This window comes from Neopsephotus bourkii, unplaced genomic scaffold (assembly GCF_033783945.1).
Source record: "Neopsephotus bourkii isolate Nb327-2 ecotype Australia unplaced genomic scaffold, CSIRO-AGI_Nbou_v1 NB_690, whole genome shotgun sequence".
Classification (NCBI taxonomy): Eukaryota; Metazoa; Chordata; class Aves; order Psittaciformes; family Psittacidae; genus Neopsephotus; species Neopsephotus bourkii.
Genome location: NW_026901189.1, coordinates 2,716,152 through 2,738,517, shown reverse-complemented (window position 1 = coordinate 2,738,517; position 22,366 = coordinate 2,716,152). Strand labels below are relative to the sequence as shown.

General features: G+C 41.2%; 1 protein-coding gene across 2 annotated transcripts; it reads right to left on the bottom strand.

Moving 5' to 3' along the window:
* Positions 1-2,923: 2,923 nt before the first annotated feature.
* Positions 2,924-20,934, bottom strand: ANXA5 (annexin A5). Of its 2 annotated transcripts, none has more exons than XM_061353639.1 (13): positions 20,862-20,934; positions 20,314-20,363; positions 16,954-17,038; positions 15,765-15,859; positions 14,978-15,091; positions 12,429-12,519; positions 12,151-12,230; positions 11,643-11,699; positions 8,572-8,665; positions 7,435-7,530; positions 6,851-6,909; positions 4,611-4,733; positions 2,924-3,481 (listed from the first exon to the last, which is right to left on the bottom strand). In XM_061353639.1, the coding sequence occupies exons 1-13, from the start codon at positions 20,917-20,919 to the stop codon at positions 3,419-3,421; spliced, it is 1,065 nt and encodes a 354-aa protein (XP_061209623.1). In that variant the 5' UTR covers positions 20,920-20,934; the 3' UTR covers positions 2,924-3,418. The 2 variants fall into 2 exon arrangements, with proteins under 2 accessions (XP_061209623.1, XP_061209624.1); XM_061353640.1 differs by lacking the exon at positions 20,862-20,934 and adding an exon at positions 20,459-20,492.
* Between the last annotated feature and the right edge of the window lie 1,432 nt (positions 20,935-22,366).

Sequence of the window (22,366 nt, the reverse complement as noted above, 5' to 3'; positions counted from 1 at the left end):
TCTGACAGTAATTCAGATCATTCAGTTTCAGTCATAAGCATCAGGTTTGTGACAATGGTCAACTTTTGCTAGAATAGCTTCATGTGCAAACAAGTCATTGCAGATTCGCCTGCTTTTGGTGAAGGAAACATAGCAGGAGCAATGTATGCTTCACACAGCATACATTGAAGGACATGTTTCAAGTGTCAAGAGAAATACACAACAAAATCCGTAACAGCACCAGTAATAAATCACAAAGATCAAATGCCGTTTTCCTGAGAACTCTAAAGAAACTGAAGGAAGCGGAGAAATTAAATATAGCATCTAACCTCCAGAGCAGCAGAAAGCAGCAGATGTGGTCCCTTAGCAAAGATTGTAGAGGGATCTATTGGGCTGAAGCTACAGACCAGTGGTTCTGACATCCACACTGAACAAAGGGATAAAAATGTAATAACGAGTATCAAGAGTGAGGACCTTGCAGAAAAGCCAGCACAGCTTTTGTGGGAAGGTGTAGGGGAAATCTTGCCCCTACACCTATTCAAGTTTTTTGGTAAGTCAACAAGCGTACACGAAAGACAACTATCTCTAGGTGGATTTGACCGCACACAGCCATTTTCACAGCTGTTTTCATAGCTGCTCAGCAGCAATTATTCTGTGCATGACTTTACCTCAGTAAATAGTAACTCACTAAAAATACCAAAATACCAAAAAACCAAAACAAAAAAACGAAACAAAAAACCCAACCAACCAACCAAAATACACACCCAAGCCCCAAGAAGCTCTCTGTCATCACAAGATATTTCTAGGCAGTGATTATATGCTAGGCTTGTACTGTGTGCAACTGGCCATGTTATTCAAGGGGGACTAACTGCAAATTAACAGTCCTTGCTAACACCTTTTGTAAAGAATTGAGCAAAAGCAGAACTGACAAATGCTAAAATTAACCCCAGGAAAGGAAAGACAACAAAATCCAAACAGAGCTTTTTTCTTCTGCCAAACACCTAAAGATCTAATCAGAAATATCTAAATAATAATCTTGCTGCTTGAATATTATTACCATTATAGCATGTTATTTGGAAAACATTTGATCATATTCCAAAACACAATACTCTGACAAGCTGGTAAACACAATATAGACAGACTAAATTTGTAACTGGTACAGTAACAAACCATACAAACAGCCTAGATGTATCTTGAGTGACTGTATTTAAGGTTTTATGCATAAAGTCTCAAATGTATTTTATGTACATTGGGTTTCATTTTTAAGTAACTTTTTGACATTTGGATTCTGCCCCAGTCTCCCTCATAGCCAAAAAAATAAAAACAAAATTGGAAGAGTAAACATTACAATTAATGCAAAGTTAAGAGATTCGTGCAGTTGGCTTTCAAGCACCGCCTCTGACTTCACATTCAAACTGAATCTCTTATTTTGGGTCTTTACCTGGAGAGAACAATTTTAAGAATCCCTTTGCTAATTTTATGAGGCTCTTGTAATCCCTGGTGCAGCTTGTGCCAGAAGACACCAATCCAGAGCAACCCATCTTGAGTCCCATCTCCCTTTCCACAAAATGTCTTCTTACCCTACACATGTCCCTAGCCCTTCCCTCCTCCAGCAGCAGCCCTCACCAGCTGCCCCTGTGAGTTATTCAGGGCATCGGGCTGTAGCTGTGTGGTTGGATTCTGCCAGCCCAGGGCCCTGGATCATGTCACCCAATGGGTCAGAAGAGCTTCAGTGCCAGCATGTCAGAGAGGTGGGAACACACAGCCTGAAGAGGGCAGGGCAGGATTACAGCAGCACCAGGTAGATCAGTTTGAGCTATGGTGGAAATGCAAACCACATACAGCAATGACGGAGAGAGTTCAGTAAACTGCCCAGGAAGATCAAAGAAAACCTTTCAACACCCGCCTGGACACGTTCCTGTGTAACCTTATCTAGGTGTTCCTGCTCCGGCAGGGGGATTGGACTAGATGATCTTTTGAGGTCCCTTCCAATCTCTAACATACTGTGATACTGTGATACTGTGAAGTGTCACATAATATACATATATATGTATGTATGTATGTATGTATAAACTGTGCTGCTTTTAACATTTACATTTGTAAAAAAAAAGCAGCAGGGAAAACAGAGCGCATGAGCAGGAAGGAGTGAATGTATGTGTGTAGGGATGCAAAACAAAGTTTAGAGTGGAGCAGGCTGTAGTTAACACATTTACTTATAAAAAGAGTGTTCATATTTCACACTGGAAACCAAGTACTTATTAGCAAGAGACAGAATTACAGTATAAAAAAATAAAACTTTACATTTATTCAATCTGAAAGTTTTAAAGCTGTTCCAGAGTTCAAGGATTCCAGGTTGAGAGAAATGCAACACAGTAAAGAATCGTAACTATTTTATAAATACAGGGAAAATATAGAGGTAACAAAAGATACAGTAAAGGATACTTCTGGTGTTTGGTCATCTCACCAACCCCAAGGACCCTGTGATGACGATCAGGAAACCAGCTCTGAGGATCCTCATTGCAGTGCAGGGTGGCAGGCTCAACCTTGGTGGGTGTCCCCGGGGAGCCAACACTGACCTGGGTGGTATGAGGGTCTGCCTCCTCGCATCGCTTGGGGCTCGAGCTTTTATACTAACGAAAATGCATGTGCATTCTGATGCAGGAGGCCAGCCTACGTCGGAAGAAGTGGCCAGCAGTATCTAGAAAGGCCTCTGGGGGTAGGGACTTTTCTGGGGATGAGCCAAAGTGGGACCTTCTGGGGAGGAGCCAAAGTGGGCTTTGGGCCTACATACTAGACTAGACATCAAGACCTACAGCTGCAAAACATTATATACTTAGGAACCTGCATAACAGAAGGAAAAATAAACCAAAAGTTTGAATCAGTAGAATCATATAGAAGGGAAAACCGCTTTTTCCACCCATTAAAAACCACATACAACTCTGCCGAGACAGAAAAAATTTATTGGTCCTCTGGATTTCCAGTGATTGTTTGCATTATGTTTAGCAAATTCATTCAAATATTACATACGAATATATCTTCTCTTCATTTGCAACGTTAGAGCTAGCTTAATGTTCAGTGGAAATGGAAGGAATTAATGCAAAAAAAAGATAATCTTCAAATTGTTAGTGAAATACATGATTATTTTTTTCTTACTTCAGCAGAATACTTGCAAAGAACCGCGTTCTGTGCTCACTACCCATCTTCCATGAATATGACTCTCACATATCACAGAAGGCACTTGAAATTCCTTGAAGTTGGGATGGCAGGAGGAGGAGGGATCAGCTATCACTTGGGTAACAATACACTCATTTTTAGTAAGTGCAATACTAGTACAAATTCAAACAGCCAGAAAGCATTAAGATACAAAAACGTAGCTAAACATGCTAACTGAAGGGCTGCGAAGCTGGAGTACAACAAATCCTTCATGTTACTGCCACCATTACTCATCATCTCCACCACAAAGGAGCAGCAGTGCTTTCCTGTAGTCCCCAGACGTATCTTTCTGTTAATGTAACAGACCAGTCACCATGAGTCACAACCACAGAAATGGGAAGAAAAGCAGCGGCCAGCGTTTGCCCCACCCACAGGAAATGCACTTGGATGACTCTCCTCCAGTCAGGAATCACACAAGGAAATTCTTTGTCTCTTACGTTAGAGCTGTATTTACACAGTCAGACTTTAAGAAACACAAAAAACATCCGAAAGCTTTACTAGAACTGAATTACCCATTGCATATTACAATGTGTTCCTCTGCAAGTGAGAAAGTCCAAAGGAGAAGTTGAAAGCAAGCACCAAAAGCAGCAACCTTTAAATGTGCCAAGTGCACCTCCCATCACTGGAAAGGCCCTAGCCCTGCTCCCTGTAATTGATGAGCAGCTTTGCTACAGACCCCATGGACAGCTGTATTGGCCCAACCAACAGTGTCAAAAGCAATTAAGACAAAATAATGTCAGGAATGATAACATAAAATCCTAAAAAGCAGCACGCACACACACACACACACACACACACACACACACACAAAACAAACCCAAAACCAAAATCCAGCAAAATGCCCCCCAAAAACCTAGGAAATAAATGTATTTTGGCTTCAACCTTGCAGCAACAGCTGCCTCTGGATTTCTTACTGGCTCTTTCCCTTCCTGCTCCCTCTACCCACTCAAAGGAGACTTATGATTCAGAGAGATTCCACAGTAAACTGCTTTCCACTTTGAAATGGTGCAAAAGGTTCCACACCGCAATCCAAGATTTAAACTTCAACCTTGTGGTAATTCAGACTCCAAACCCCAATATTATTTATTTGTAGCCAGTGTCTCCTCTAATTGAAAATCAGAAGGAACCCAGACAAGAAAAAGGAAATGAAGCAGTAGCTAAAAATGGTGTATGAGTAATTGTAATTTCAGAAAACCACAGCTGCTCTCCTAATGAACACTGGAAACAAAGCTTTAGCTTTCCATAGGAAGTATCCCCCACTTAAATGACATGGGTACTTCACAAAACTGCAGAACAACCACCACTCCTCTCAGAGTGTATGTGTACTGTTCACATCTGCCCCCTCCCATAACAATAAAGTGGAAACAATGACATCTCAGTCACCCCTGTTTTCCCTGACAATGGAACAGTCATTTTACCTGAATCATTTGATGCAGTGATTTTGCAAAATTCTTTCTCAATTCTTGTCTAATATCCAACAGATCAATTTCACTCCTTGAAACCATGACTCTGATCAAGGTATCATCATCAGTGCCAGCCCCCTAAACAGAAAAGTTTAAATAATATTAAAAGTGGAGTTTGTTCTAGAGAGATGCTCTAACAAAACAACACATACAAACAACTAGGGTACAACACGGATGCACCAAGTGCAACAAGTGGTGTCTCAAAACACTCCTGCATTACATTTCTGTTCCAAAACAGAGGGTATCTGGGACATTCACACTTTTCATACTGCAGTGTGGAGAACAGTGGACTAGCCATGCAAGGTGCTCTAGTTCCTGGACTTCTATGAAGTACCATATGGTCAGACATCTTATTTCATATTACATCTCACAGGCTTCACTGTGAATGCCCATATAAATTTAAGATAACCAAGTTCCAAGAATACACAGTAGTACAGACCATCACCACATGCAAATCACTCCTTAAACATAGTCCGAGGCTCAGAATTTCAGTCAGTTCTGGAGTTGGGTACATAAACCCTAACAATGACTAATACAAACCATGTAACATCATATAACAAGACACAGGCAGTGCAACTCATTCCACAACTTATCCAGCTGATTAATTATGAAGGCAAACTTCATAAACCTTTTCCAACCACGCAGATACGCCCCACTCTTACCTAACTTTATCGCTTTAAACATTTTCAAGTTCTGTGTTGGCAGGCTATGCCAGATAACATCCCAACCCCTCCTGTGCAGACAAGTCAGACTCCACACAAGCTGAAGTGATACGAACTTTCACATGCTGACCTGCTAATGCACCTGAAGAAAGGACTTGGCAGAGTCCCCACGATCATCTTCAGCCTAAAAGTCCACGGTCATTCAATCCTTCGACTGGATGTAATATTCTTGAATTACATCTAAAAATGCCCTAAAGCTGCTCAAAAGTTACGCCATGAGTCCGATGGTTTCCGATTAGGAGTTGACATTAGAATTCAGTAAAGTCAGGCTCTGCCACACCCAATCATGAAAGTAAACTGCTCATTGTAGAACTTTGTCATGCCAAACTGGTTAATTAGAAGTACAAACTCTTCTGCCAATGCAATAATTGATTAAGATCTTTCTTATCTGAAGTGGTCAATGATTTTCATTTATATTAAAAATAAAACAAATTGAGGATCTCACCAGCAGACATTAATCAGACCTCTTGTAATAGAAGTGTACAAGAGTCTAAAACCTAAAGGAAAATATCTTGTATCGCATTCTTTAAAAAATAAAAATTAATAAATAGGTAAGAAAAAAGTAATCCTCCTCATTCAGCTTAGCATACTGGTATAGTATTTGGTGATTTCCACCTGAACCTTATTTTACATTGGTCTCTATAAAAGCAGCAAAGCAGCTTTTAAACATTAAGCTATCATTTAAATTCTTTCGTACTTATTCTCATGCTGACACCTCAACGCAACCATATGGTGACAAACACAATTCAGGGCTTTTCAGCAAGGGGAAGGGAGGAACTCTTCATGGAATCTGATAATCTGCCTGAAAACAATAGACTACCTACCTTGGTTTTAATTAATATTAGCCATTGTGAGTTAAAAATGCAGTTTCCCCTGCTTCCCCTCCTCTTCCCATTCAAGAGGAGGCAAAGCCAACAGAAACACAGCTGCATTATTGAAGGGATTCCCCTGCAGAATCACTTGTAGCTACTTAACCCTCTCTCCTTTTTTTCTAAAGAGTTTCTTTTTCTTCTCAAAATGGGATGGAGAGTCATCAAAATGTGTTTGAAAGTTAACTACACCTTATCTCCAAAACAAGTAGCACTAAATCTGCACAACCTACAATATAATTTTTGGTCATCTTTACTTCTTTAATATATCAACCACCTACACAGAATACCATAGTCTTTATACAGAACACTGTAGTCTTCATTTAGCTGAAAGTTCCCAGTGGATCTAGCCTGACATTTTCCAATGGAACAAGACCAGGTCCAAAAATAGCTGATAAGACTGGTATTTCCTGTAAAGCATTCATAGTCTGATGAATTTATGAATCTTTTGTATCCTCTCCCAGATCTGCATTCCCCAAACTTTTTGCAGACACCTAGTGTATGCTGTTGGCATTTACAGTGAAAGAAGAAATGAAGAACAAGCAAAAGGGAGAGGATTTGTAGCTGGCAGAGATGGAAAGATGAATGGAAAACATGTACCTACCTTCATGGAATAATACAGAGTCTCAGCAAAATAGGCAGGTACGCTTCGAATGCATTTCACTGAGAGAAGGCAAAGGATTAAATTACTGACTGCTTTTCAACACAATCTTTTGCTGTCAAGACAAGGTGTGTGTTACTGCATCATTCACTCCAGTGTGGACAATAAAGTAGAGAGCTTTCAGCTAGTCTGTTCCTCTTTGGGTTCCAGGAGTTAGAATGCATCACGTATTGCTAATGGAAAAGAGACTTTGCTAGTCAAATTCTACTCCCAGTTACAAGTCTACTATTACATTGTCCTAAGCACAATGCCAGGAATACAAAGGCAGTTTCGTCTCACTTTCTGACAGTGGTGCACATGACCACACAGACCACTGTTCACCACCACTTCCTGATCCACTTATCCCTGCCTCCTCCATCTATTAAAGGCAAAATAAAGGCCTGTTCTCTAGATCAAAATGGATCTCAGGTGATTAACTGTAAAAAATAAACCATGTTTTCATGCCACTGCCTACAACACCTGCAGTGTAAAGAGGCCTGGGAATCATGAAGAAGGCCAGTTCTAGATCTAGATTAAGACTTTATTACCAACTGCCAAGAGCAGCTTCTCCAAATCACCAGAGGTTTCACGGTCAATGGTCTCTTCAATTTGAAAGCCGCTAATAGTCATGTATTTGTCAAACACTGCAAAACAGAAAGTGTGCTTAGTCCCCTGTATAGCCAGCATTTCTCCCAGTATCATCCCCAGTACAAGAGAATGCTACCTTTATCTCCTTATCCACAGTTCAGATGCTCTCATCCACTCATTATTACTTCTGTTCTATTTTTAATACCTATTTCCTACCATATTCCTACTATACAACACAATCCTGTACCTGGGGAGGAACCCTGTGTACCAGTACTTGCTGGAGGTCAACCAGCTGGAAAGCAGCTTTGCAGAAAAATTGCTGGGGGTCCTGGTGGGCACCAAGTTGAATGTGAGCTTGCAGCATGCCAGTGTGGCAAAGGCAGCAAATGGAATCCTGGGTGTATTAGGAGAAGCACTGCCAGCAAGTGAGGAAGGTAATCCTTTCCCTTCTGCTCAGCACTGGTGAGGCTACACCTGAAGTTTTGGGCCCCTCAGGTTAAAAGAGATACGGAGCAACTGAAGCAAGTCCAGTGAAAGGAGATTAAGATGATTAAGGAAATGGAACATTTCTCCTATGAAAAAAGGCTGAGATAGCTGGGGCTGTTCAGCCTGGAGAATACCAGTTTGGAAAGGACATCAAAACATACCTTGTCATTATTTCCAATGGCCTAAACAGCTTGATAAAACAGGTTTATGACTGGGTAAGGAACAGGGAAAAAAAATGTTTCTATTGACAGCTAATAAAATATAAAAGGGTCGATCCTGTCATGGCTGGATGACTCACAACAGACTCTCAGCATCGCTTCTGTTGCCATGACCTCTTTCAAAAGAAAAAAAAATAAATAGAAAAAACCACCCCAGGTGTCCCTCAGATCTACTGCGCTACTCCTTTCAGCAGGAGATAACCATGGCTAGTGGAGAGCTGAACTACAGAGGACAAAATTAAATGCATAAAGTATGGGAAAAAGGCAATTAAAGATTTCTAGTCTTCACAAATGCAGTACCAGAAACAACTTCTCTACCATTTCTACCCCCAGCTGAGTAATACTGAGACTTCAGGCAAAAGTTTTCAAGCACACATGAACCACACTACCTACCCCTCCTTAAATGAGAAACGCTTCGGGTTCCCAAGATGGTGATGAATTTTTCTTCATCTGTTCCCCATTTCAGCTCCCCAGCTCTAAACAAAACCTGTTGTAAATTCCAAAGATCAAAGCTGCAGGATTTGTTATGCATCCACACACCCTGTCAAAAAGCTCTATTTGTCTCACTCTGAGGAGAATTAAACTTACCAACAAGCGATAGCTGGGGTGTGTGCAAAACAACCAAAAACCAGAATTGCCAAGTACTGAACTGACTTTTGAAAGCAGTAAATGATAAATTCTAAAATTGATTGTGAAAGCCTTTATATGAGTAATACTGCTTAAGGCGCTAAAATTGACTATGTGTATAGTCCCCTTCATAAGCTTGAAGTTTTCTTAAACTGATAATACAGGAGAAAATTCATTCTCAATATTGTTCTTCCTGCCCTTTTAATTTTTCCTTCCACTTTTTCAAATCAGACTAGCAAAACTTCATGACTCCTAGCAATGGGAGAACCAAGCTAACTTGGCTCAAAAGGAAGTTTTCAAAAAATGACAGGAAGATGTATTTACAAACTCTTGGAAATTAATTTGTAGGCTGCTAAATTCATAGTCATACAAAACCAAATTTTAATTATTTAATCATTTTAACAGATTCATTGCTCTTCAGGCAAGTCTTTCTACAATGTAACGACCAGGCCATTAGCAGCACTCAGGAAAGTAATGCACTTCTAAAAGCTGGAATGAGCAACAGGAGGGGTGAAAGGGAATCCAAAAAAAAAAAAAACACCCACAGAAAATGAGATTAGTTCCTTTTCCTGACACTCAGAAGCATTTTTCCCAATTGTGTGCTAAACACCATGTAAGGAGAAAGATTTTGTCCCTATTCTCCCTCCTCAGTGCACAGAAGACAGGCAAACAGGTCATCACCTACCTATACTCAAGCAATGAAAATATTTCTTAGGAAAATCCCACAAACAAAATCTGCTGCACAGCACTGCTGCTGGCCCTCTGTCTGTCCATGCTGTAAAACCTGAATGGGATGTTAAGGAATTTCCTATTTATATTTGTCCCACCATCCTATTCAAATCAAATTGCTGACTGCTGCTTCCTCTATTTCATATTAATGGTACAGGCTACAGAAAGGGGGAAGGAAAAGCTACTAAGACATTGCAAGGATATTTAATTCAAATAATATATGCTAAGATCTTCAAATTAGTATCAGCACTCTCCATCCAATAGCAAATGTTCCAGCACAGCATTTAGAAACACCAGTAATGCATTTCTTTATAAATGCCAGAAGTTGTGAATGACATTTTGTGCAAGCTCTAAGCTTTTACCTGCCTTGCTGCTGTGCAATACCCAAAATACATGTCAACTGCATGAATTTTTAAAGCAATATTCCAAAAACCTCTTCTGAAAAGTTGAATTTTCTCTTACAAGCATTCTCAGAACAGTCTTGCAAGTTCCATGCATATTCACGCTATCTCGTACTATGAATGCCCATTCTCCAACTGCTTTGAATTCACTTTTAATAATCATAGATAAAAAAAAAAATAGAAGTCACTACTGAGCACAAAGGTTGCCCTCTAATATATCAGATCCTTCCCAGAATATCATATTAATCAAGAGAGACACTGGGAAGTCAAAAACAGTCTTACATTTGCACAGTCATGTACCTCAATTCTGATCATCTATACCTGGCAATAGGAATTACAAAATTACCTGAATCTGTTCCAGCTATGCTGGCTGTTGAATGCAGAAATACCAATCAAAAGTACCGTGACAGAAGACCTCTCTTTTTGGGTCCCAGCTCAAGCCAAATGCACATAACAAACCACAGAGACCATTTAGAAAACCAGGCTTTCTCAACATTAAGGTATGGTGCTTCCTAAATTTACATGCTCATTGAAACTCAATTAAAGAGGCCAAAAGGAATCTGTCTACCTACCAAGGCCAGTGGTTCACAGGTTTCCTCAATTATGTATGCCCAGCTATACACAAGACTGACACATTTTCATGAAACACTCCATGATGCAAATATTTGCCTCACTAATTTTCAAACTCCAATTTCCACAATTATTTGTAATAGCAGGATAACAATGTTTTCTGAATTGACATAAAAAAGGATAGGCTATGACAGTAAAATGCATTTTGCCAGTCTGTCTCTTCATCTTGCCCTGCTAACAGGAAAATGCTTTACTGATCTGGTATTCTGCTTTTTCTCCTTGTCACCTTCAACAATCCATAGATTTTCTTTCACTTCAACTGACAATCTATGAGAGGAAAATGTCTATCCCAGAGTTATCTGAAATAACTGAGAAGAAACATCCATTACGTGAGTTCTGCAATCAAGTTGCTGAAATATTGACTGTTGCTACAACTAACAGAGCCAACAGCATCCATCAAGAGACCGCATCAAGGGTGCCAATTAACTGCTGGTATTCCTCTTCTTGTGGAACACAGGCTTAGTGATCAGTGGCAACATCACGGACAATGTTTGCAAAAGGGAATACCAGGGTCCCCAGAAACCCTTTAAAGGCAATTCATAGGCTTCCATCGGATTACAGTAAAGCAGAACGTTTGGTATATTTCCTCTTTTTAGTATGCCAACCTCTATGGAGGCATCCCTCACTGAATAGCATTAATATTTCCCTATAACACATATATGACACGATACATACGGATTGAATTCTGACAGAAATTCAAGTCAGACATTAAGGAATGAACCATTAATATCTCTGAGTTTTCCAGCAGTGAGTCTCTTAACATCACAAAACCTCAGCAACCACAACTGTGTTCCAGAGAGCTAATCACTGTTCCATTCAGGTACCTCATCAAGTAATAAGAAAAACAAGACAAACTTTACATAGTAAAGTCAAAGTGCCAAAAATCTTGATACCAATGTTTCAGGTTTTGACACTCGTTTTGTTCACAGGATTTATAAAAAAAAACCCCAGGAGAATGTATTAAGCAGCATACACAATGAACCTTAGCAGTATCTCTGTCACATCTGAAGTTCAGCTCTATATTCTCTTTGCAAGATAACTTTTATAAATGCCCCCAGGCCCAAGACATTCACCCACCTGAGCATCCTGCTCAACAAGACTCTCATTGATGCTGCCATCAGGATCTCTATTTGCCTAAAGAAAATTTTTAAAACTTGTTAAACTGAAGAATCAAAAGTTGAATCAAAAAACAACTTATCTGTTATACTGAGCCTTTAAGAGGAACTGTGAGAAGTCAACCCCTAATACATCTCCAAAATCACCTTATTTTTCCCTTCTGCTTATGTATGTCCTCAGCAAACAAAAGTTCTCTTCTCCTATTGCTTTCAAAACCCAACACAACAGGCATTCTGCTATACCTGTGAGTAGTACAGAAGTCTCTCAATTCAGCAGATGTGGAAATGACTCATAACAGCTTAAAACTGACCCTGTAAGTCAGAAGTGACCCAGTTTCAGAACTGACTCTGCCTATCACCAAATCTATCTAGAATCCCAGCTTAATGAGCGGAAAGTGACAAATGTACATCAGACAGGAAAACAGAAGTGAAACACATACATACATGCCCATATACAAAGAGATACTGACCTGCAGCAGAACCACCAGCAGTCTCTGAAAATAGCCTGATGTTTCTCCTGTGATCTTATCCTCCAGGTTGGCCTCATACTCTGCAAAAGAGCAATACCCATTCACCACCTTACAGACTTCCTCACTATTTTGAGGAGAAAGCAAGGAAAAGCAAAACAAAATCCCACTTATTGAACACATCCACCAGTTACAGACAGACCTTATTTGAAAGATGAACTAAAATCTTATTAGGAGAACTGAACAGGGACCCTGGAACTTTACTTCATACAGAACTTTACCTTGCAGATAAACCTGTTTAATGTTCCTCACTTCTGCAGGTGTTCTGGAGGCCAGAATTTCAGTCAACACTTTCTCATTGGTTCCTGCTCCCTGCAGGGGTGTAAGTATAAATCAGTTGATAGAACAACAAAAGGAAAAGAAGAATTCCCTTTGATAACCAAAAGCAAGCATAAGCTTGGACCAAAGAAAGAAAAACTGTTTTCTTCTTTCTGGTATATTATGGGGGATTTTGAAAGAATTTCTTCCACTCCCAGCTTGGTTGTTTCAAAACCAACCCAACAGTTGGTTGGCTCACTGCTGCAAGATTCAAATGAGCCCTTCCATGCTCAAGTAAACCCAGATATGGCTCAGTTCTTCACTATTACAGTCAATGACATCAAGCTAAGTGCATGAACAGACTAACAGTCTCCATCTTAGCTCTAGTTCATATACTGTCTTTCATCAACTAGTATACAAACAGAGCCTTCCATGAATTGTGGTATGTTAAACCCACGCTCTCTTCCACTGCAAACAAACACATTTTACAATAGAATTGCTAACCCAGACAGTTCAAGCTGCTGCACTCATTCCAGCAAACATAACAGGCACTCTTCACTCTTACAAGGATAAGATTTAAGAAAGCCAAACAAATATCTTGTTTCCACAAGTCTGAGTCTTTGCCTGTAAGAATAAGCTATTGCTCTTTGCACTTCCAAAGGAGCAGTTTCAAAAAGCAATACTGAAATACAATACGGTGTCTTTTTTGCTTCAGCATGTTATCTAAAACCTTTCCTGTAAAGAAAACATGAATACTAACTGCATACAAAGGTATCCAAGTGCATACACAGATATACATAGAATACAAATCTGTCAGATTACACATAATCATTTCAAAACACACATTGTTCCAAGAACCACTGAACAAGTGGGGCAGGCATGGTTGTATTAATTCTAATCCATGTAATAGCAGTGAAAATTGGTAGGACAATCTTTGGCACAGACTTAACACTCTTAGCTGAGTTGTTATCTTGCACCAAAGTCTCTGCTATCCCATCTTCTTTACTGCTGTTATCCACCTCAGCTGAACTGCAGCTAGTACCTTTTCCTGTGCAGACACATTCTCTGAAATCCTATGACCTTGTGTTTAATATCATTTTTGTAAGTGTCAAGAACAAAACCACTCTTGTTTCACTATCTCCATTTTCCTCCTACACTCATCTGTTCTGTCATTTCCTGGTCAGTCTTTGACTACTATGTCAACAACAGCAGCTTGGGAATGAATTTTTTCCCTATTAGCCAATAAGGTCCTTATCAGTTTCTTTGTCAGGTGTCATCTTCCCTTCCCCCACTGCATATAAAGACATTACAGAAAATGTCCAGGATTAAAGTTTCTGTTGTCTGAGATACTACTTGCTGGGTCATGGGTTCCTGAGCACTAAGCTTGCACAGTTGATTCAAGCCTACATATTAACCAATTGGTCATCAAGGACCTTGAGAGTTTGTGTGTCACCCAACCACGCACTACCTGACACTAGTCAAGTTCAATGTCCCCTACTTTAATCAACAGTTTCTGCAAATAATCCAGGCACATCCAATTCCTGAATTCCCATAGGCTTATGATATCAGACAGGTGTGACACACGGGAAAAATGAGGACCACATGGAAGAAAACACACTAAAAGATCTACACATACAAACTGTAAATTGCTTATTTACCTGGCCTTCTCAGAAAGGCACTAAATGCATTTAGCTGAAGAGAAACATTTGAAAGGCAACACTGACAGGGCTACCAACTCTTCACCCTGTATCCCTGGAAGCAGCTTTTGGAACACCTTCAATAATACAGATAATATCCCCTCACAATTTTGGTGACACTAGTTTACCCAAGTACGCTAGCCCATCAAATTTAGAGTTGCACTGTAATCCATGAGGGAAAAAAGACTAGGGAGTGTTGTTCCCCTGATGGATTACAGTGCAACTCCCTTAAGTAACAGTCAAGAAGAGCCAAACAAGTAACATCACACTTTAATGAAATGCATTTAACTAATTTGCAGACAGAGCTGTACAGCTATAAAACCTAGGCTGCTCACAGCAGAAAGATCTGGTGTCCACTGGTTTTAAGTACTGCACTTTAACAGCAAAAAGAATTTAAAAGCAACATGGACATCTACTTATTGCACTTAAATCAGAAGGAACAAGTCTTATAATTCTGCTATGTAGATTTTAATTTGAAACTACAGCCACAGTGTTCTCTTAAGATTAGTTTCTCATGAAAATAATTTCACATAAAACATTACACTGAACAGATTTCTAAGCTACCTCTAATGAGTTATTAGGATGAATAACAAACCAGGCAATACCACAGCATTAGCAATAACAGCAAATGTTAGCATAACATTCCTAATTACAACCAACAAACAAAAAAGGCTACTTTATTAGAACTCCTCTTACCCACCAAGTGTTCATTTCTAAAAATAAAAAACCAAAAAACAACCAACCAACCAAACCACAACACAAGAACAACAAATATTTAATTTAATGTATGTATTCCTTTCCTTCACTCCTCTTACCTTGATGGCATGCTTCAGTGCATGAGCATCAAAAATGTATGTTGGTCTCATCAAAGATACCATCAGTGTTTCAAATTTGCCAGTAAGTTCAGATTTCAGGTCATCTACAAGATCCTAATGCAGAACAAATAGTGCTGTGATGAACAAGGACTAACCATTTCAAATGGATGCATGTGTGCCTGCAAGCTGGAAGACTCTATGGACACATCAAATAGCACAGGGGACAGGGCTTCTTTTAACTGGTATCTGAACTGAAACAAATGGAGCCAGATCAGGCAAAAGAAAAGGGCAAGTGGAAACCCTGAAAGGTAGTGCGAACTTATGGTTTTATCAACCAACGTATTTGGTTTTGTTCTCTCCTATGGTATTGGGCTGCTTTATTTCTGTCACATTTTCTAGCTCTAGAAATTTTTTTCTCACTATCACCTTGCACTGCAGACCTTGCATCAAAATATTTGTTAACTCCTTCCATACTGAGAATGAGGTTAGTACTAGAAGCATACTAAGAGGAAACTACAGGAGCTTCTGCAGAAAACTCTACTTAGGGCATACTGGACCGAAATACAGAAAAACAGAAGCAATTTCCATGTGCTAGCCTAAAAGGAATACTCTAACCCAGCCAGCAATCAAGGATATGGCAAGGTGGGGAGAGGGGGAGACAGAAGCAAAACTAGATTTTCTGCAAAGCAACCTTTTACAGGGAACATGATGAATGTGCCTCACAGGTTTAAGTAAACATTGTAAGTAATACTTGGTTCATTTCTAGAGGTATTTTTCTTCTTCTCACCCTGCCAAATAAGGTTTTAAAGGCAGCTGCAATCTCTTGACGCTGAGCATTGTTTCTGGTGGTAAGGATCTTCAGAACAGTTTCTTCATCAGTCCCTGAAGTTAGAAAGAACACAGTTACAAACACACTCTAAAAACCAAACAGTTATGTCACAAACTCAAAAGGCAACGAACAGCACACTGAAAATAAGTCTACTGACAAACAGCAGAAGCACTCAAGTAACAAATGTCACCATACGCCAAGCTGAGCCGCCAGCTCTGGTGTCCAGCTGTTGTAAAAATGTGATGGGAAGACATGAGTGTTGCTCTCCCTCTGTGCTCTGTTCCAGACACTGCTCCCAGCACCCCAGGCATCAGCTACAACATTTACTCAGAGCCTGTATTCTACATAGCAGCCTTGCCTTCAGACATACCAAGATACTTTCTTTAGAATAAACAATCTATGGACTCTCAGCTAAACTCGGTCCAGTAACCCAAACACCCCAGAGTGCAGAAGCGCAGAGCTATCACCCATTTCATATACAGTAGTTCACAAAGTAGCCCATAAGAGCATTTAGTAACCCTACGGAATTAGCCAATAGGCTGAGGCATATCACATTTCCCTTCTTCCCTTCTCTCTGCTTCCTACTGCAGGCAGCTTCAAAGAAAGCAGCAAATTAGGATTTGTTCCTGCAGGGAAGTTTTGGGCCAGAAAGCTATAGTATGAATTTGTAAAGCACTTGTCAGCCTACGTTCATGCTGTGGGCTTGCATTCTTTGTTCACAGTAACTGTGATGTGCTTACGCACTTCCAGACCAAGGGGGTTGTCACACATTTTCCAAGCACAGAGCTTCCAGTGTACTGTCTTAACTCTCCACACTGGTTGCCTGTGGAGAGTGGTCGCCACAGTCCAGCTGGCTGTGTAATAAAACTCAGAGTCCAGAGAAGCCTGTGGTGCATCAATTTTTAATGGGGAATGTGCAAACCACTTTTCTTTTTCCCCCCACTTATGCTAACCTAAAAATCAACATCCTTGACAGCAGCAGTCACAGCTAGGCCACACTGAGCCCATGCGCTCCTGGGGTTGTCATTCCATAGCATGCAAGTGCACGCCCTACCCTCATCTCCTGATGGGAAAAGAAATGAGTTCAGAAAGGATGTTTGCAAAGGAGAGAGAGCCCTTCTCTTTTCCTGTAATACATTATTCTTACCCAGTCCCTTCATAGCTTTACGAAGAGCTTCTGCATCAGCTCTGGCATCAAAAGGAGAGAAGGCTGTCACAGTGCCTCTTGTGTTCTAGAGGGAAAAAAGGGATAGGGGAAAGGAGAAAAGCCATGAAATAGAGGATAGCATCTTTCAGCTCTCCATACATCAGATCAGACTAAATCTGAATCCATAATCCAAAAGATGATAGTGTTTTTCTTGCAAGTGTCTAACTCAATAGCAATCTGTGGGTACTTAAACACAGCTCCCTCAAAAAGTACTACAGTGGTTTTACTTAGCAACACACCAGCAAAGTTCAGGTATATTTACAAAATGGTAGTTTGCATAACAATTACTAAGAAAATACCATATGTTCAGGTAATTCAGGAAATTAATTGCACAAATCATGTATGCTAGAAAAGCTGCACAAAGATTCAAGATGCATTTAGGAGTATGAACTTCCTCCCCTCCAGAAAAACCAGCTGGAGCTCTCAATCATTATCACTGATTTTTTGCTGTCATGTTGCAAATGAGACCTACTGAACTGCAACGGCTTTTGATTTTTTCACCATGTTTCTTTTGACATAAGCAACTCTTTATTCAAGTGTTTCAGCTACATTTCTCACAGTAGCTTGCAGCTAAAAATAAATAACAGTTCAAAACATACGGATAACAGATCAGCCCCTCCAGCAGAAAAACCATTCCACTAGCTTTCCATGGGATTTTCTCTTTGGGACAAACACAAAAGGATATTCATCACCCTTATGGAAAAGTCTTGCCATTGAAGACCACACAGAGATCAAGAGTTCAAACTTTAGTTTAGTGCTTTAAAACTAACATAACTGAAGAAATACATAATTATTTCATTACATGCTTACCACAATTTCGAGGGCAGCAGAATGCAAATTACACTGTGAGTTGATGAATATAGGTACAGAGCTGATGCAAACACACAGCTATAAAGATGGCTCTAAAAAAAACCTCTCTAAGCTTCATAATGCTTCAGGTTGCCCACTTAAATGGAAGGAGTAAACTCTGGTCAGCAGGCTATATTCACATCTGCCCCACTAAATTTAAACTCCTGACAAAAAAAAAAATGGAGTTACACAACATCTGTTGAACTCTGAGCCAGTCATCATGGAGACACCAAACATAGTGAGGAAGGAAAGAAAAAAAAGGCAAGCGAGTGGGTCGCAGAGAGGGAGAAGAGCGAGCAATAGCAACATAGGAACCAGTGCAGGGACATCTGCAAAAGCACTCAGAGAACCTATCCTTGCAAGTAACCTCAACAATGCCCTCAACAGGTCCTTAGGACCTGATGCTGAAAAAAGTGTTTGTACTTCAGAATATGAGAAATAATTGTGTGAATCCTTATGGGAGCTGGTGATACTATTCCTGTGCCCCAAGTCATATATGGATACAGTATACAGCAGCCACACCTTCACCAGCAACAAGCAACCCTTCCCTGGCAGTTTATAAATGGATGCACAAAATACTCCCAACTTCACGTTCAGAGAAAACTTTGAGAGTAGCAGACCAAAACAGTTAAGTCCCCAGCATGCAAGCAACTATATTCTTTTTTGTTGCTTTCTTCACAGAATCGGGAAGCAGGTGACAGCATTTCCAAGGCTGCTTGTTCATTGAGCAGGAAGAGACTGTAGCATGTGCATCTATGCATTAACAAAGACCACTGCACATACAGCCATGTGAGAAAAGACAGCTTGTTAGGCCAGCAGTGTTCCTCCAAAGAAAGCAGGTAAACACAGGCATGTAGAGACCAGCCTGCACAGCACATTACACCATGCTGTAGTTTTCCTACAAAATGAATGAATCTTTTTTGTCCCAGACATGAAGAACACAAAATCCCTCAGGTCTTTGGGGGAGTAAAAAAAAATAATCTTTCTATAACAGAGCAAGAACAAACACTTCAAGTGACCAAGATTCTAAAGATAACTTACTTGCTTCCAAGGTTTTATTTTGTATCTAGACTAAATTGAACTTCAGTACACTGTGCTGTGCAGCCTTTGCGAACTCTGAACCTTAGCTGCACATATGAATAACTACTGCCAATTGACACTTGACATCTCATGATTGCTAGGAATTTTCATTTCTTGCCACTACCTCGTGGCACAGCATGGTACAAGAACAGACACCTGGAATATGGAACAGAGCTCACTCTTCAAACTGTCTTGTATTTTCATAAAATTAATTACAGGCTACAAAGCTTTAACACTCCAGTCTTTCATGGCTGCATAATCGCACAGGCAAAGAATGCTACTTAAGCAGAAAGCAGCCCTCTACAAGGTGGAAATTGGAGGACAAGGCTTACCTGGTACAAGACAGACCACAGTTTGTAACCCAGCCTCAAAGTGTTACCTCAGGCAGTAGAAAATTCTACCGTGTGAAGACAACAGCAACTGGTTTGCACCAGTGAAGAATTAAATGCTCCTTTTACAAAGATCAAGAATTAAAGTTTGTGTCTCTCTGGAAGAGACAAGACAATTTCAAATGTTCACACTTTTACTAAAAGGAAGCGGTAAAGGAAGCTTACCTCAAGCCTGTAAGCAATGCTACATATACCATAATAAAAGGCTGTCAACTTAAGATCTGCCTGGTCAGATGCCCTACACTGGCATGGGCTCTTCCTAAAACACATCCTACAAACAAAGTCTGATGTTTAAAGACAGAAAAAACCCCTCTTTATCCACCCGTGTGTGTGTCCCCCAAAACTGTAAGGATGAAGTATAATACTGTTAAAATAAAACCTTTTTTAAAACGAAGTACCCTTTTTTGGATTAAAACTAATCCAGACAGAATATGCGCAAATATTCACAGGAGTGTTAAAACACCAATTGCATTTGATGCAACTACAGAAACAAACGCTGGAGTCCACCCTGTTTTCCAAGCCTTCATCCAGGCTCGAACCACAGCAACTCAAGGGCTGCGAAGGAAGAAAAAAAACCCACGATAGCTGCAAGGATTCCAGATTTGTATCAAGTTTGACAGGGGATACCAAGACCCTATATGTGCAGGGCACAGCCACGGCTGTATTTACTTCTTCCTCCTCCAGTGGAAGGCGCCTCCACCCAGGCACTTAAGAAAACTTGGCCAAATTAGTGGAAACCGGCAGAAAAAACCACCAACCAGTTCTGGTTGACGTGTGCCTCACATGATGAGCTGCCTTCCCTGTCCCACTCCCCTCTGCGTTTCCCCAGACGTAGGGATGGGTTGATTTAAGGGAGACCGAAAATGAGGTAAGGAGGAAAAGCAAGGAGGCAGATAAGAGGAGAATGTCCCGGGACCAGCCTGGCTGGGCAGGAGCGAGCCCCCCGAGGGGCCGCGGCGGCCGTCAGCCCGTCCCACCTCACCTTCGCCATCTCTGGTATTCGCCGAGCCGGGGCTGAGTCCGAATCCGAGTCTGCAACGGAAGATGCGACAGTGAGCGACCAGCCCGGACCGTCCCACCCCGACGACCCGTCCCGGCGCCCCCTCGCTGCGGGGCAGCGCCCTCACCGGCAGCCGATCCGCTGAGCCTCCGCCGCACAGAGCCACCAGGAGCACTGAGCGAAGAGAGAGGGAGAGAGGGAGGGCGGAGCCCGCGCTCCGCTGCTGGCCTCACCCGGGAGCCGGGCCAAGCCAGGCCCCACCCCGGGCGGGAGGCCAGCCGCCAGGCTCTGCCTGCCAGGCCCCGGAGCGCGCTTTCTCCCGGGCGCCTGCGCTGCCTGCCCGGTGCGAGCTCTTCGCTGGCTGCCGGAGGGGCACCTTGCTTGTCTGCGCGCCTCTGGCCCCCTACGAGTGGACTGGGCTAGCTCGGGAGGAGCAAAGAGAAAGCCTTCCCACCCGCCGCTTCACAGAGCCGTAGCGGTCGGCAGGGGCTCAAGCGCCCTTACCGTGTCACCAAAGGGCGAGTCAGTACTGAATTGTAAAGCAAGCACTTCTTTAGCTGACCGAGGTGAGCTTCCAACTAAGAACATCAGTAAAATAAGCACAGCGTAGGAACAGAATGTAAGGGCTGTAGTTCTAGACTATCAGTACAGCAAGAATACTGCGTGATTATACTCCTCAACGTGTTACAGCAGGACCGTTTCGCTGACACACGTATAGAGAAGATACATCCACTCTGGGAGAGCAAGGAGGATGCAGTGTTCATGACTATTCACGGACCATTTTCATCTAAAGCAGGGAAGCGCTCCCTCAGCCATACAAGTGCAATCCAGCTGAGCATCAGATAAGAAGAGCCAGCAACACAAATGGAATTAAGCGTCTTTGCCAAAATAACACATGAATGTTATCTCACTGTGTGAGCATTTTAACATGTAATGATCACTTCTGCCTTAAAGTGAGTTGTGTTTTACCTTGGGAAACGCTAGCAGAAATGCAGATTGAGATGTCAGTTTTAAGTATTTTGACTATTATTTGTTGTTGCCCAGAAGTGCACTCAGAGTTCAGCAAAAACATGAGATCCACCCTGCTGGCTTCTTTTGCATGGCCGAGGATCAAATGGTTTGCTAAATGGCCCGATTTACTTATTGAAGTGTTGATTTGAATCTAATCCATTGAATTGGTGTTCCACACATGCACAAAGAGAACGCTGAGCTGCTCATAATATGCATGTTGAAATGCACATATGGATTAGATTAGAGTAACTATATTTAAGAAAATATTATGGGTTATGAAATCGTTTAAAATATGGTAACTGACATTCAAATGGGTTGCTTTGAGTTTAAGCACAACCTTACACACACACACCCCTCCTCTTTCTGCAAGCTTAAGTCTTTTTTTCCTTACACATTCTATCTGGAGCACATCCAGACCACGCTGTGGTCATGTTTCAAGCTCTGCCACTCAGAAAGTGCACACATGCACATGTAAGTGCATGCGAGATCTAAGTCTGTCCTCTTTAATACATTCCAAAATTCTGTCGATCAAATCGAGGTTGCATAAACACAGCAGTAAATATGCTTTGAGTGCCAAACGACACACAGGTGAGAGCACAGACAAATGGATGTCAAACCTCATTAAGGACTCACATATGCGATAAGGAAAAGTTATTGGGTAACATGAAAGTTTAAAACAGGCTCGCTCTATCAGTACCATGTGAACAATTAATAAAGTGTCTGGAAACACAGCTGTAGGTCTTGTCAGTTTGACATGTTATTAGGATCACTCTACTATAGCAAATCGCATGCATGAAGGTTTATACATCACCTTTTCTGATAAAAACTTACCCATTAAATTGCACAAATTAACAAACCCTTGAATGATTTGGAAAAAGGTGTATTTTTATCTAACAAATTATATCTCAGTTAGCATATGACCACCACCTGGAATGCAACTGGACTGCCTCAGAAAAGTAACTCCCCCCAGCTCTCCTCTGTTGGAGGAAGCCCCTATAGGCACCCAGCACTGGAATACAAGCTT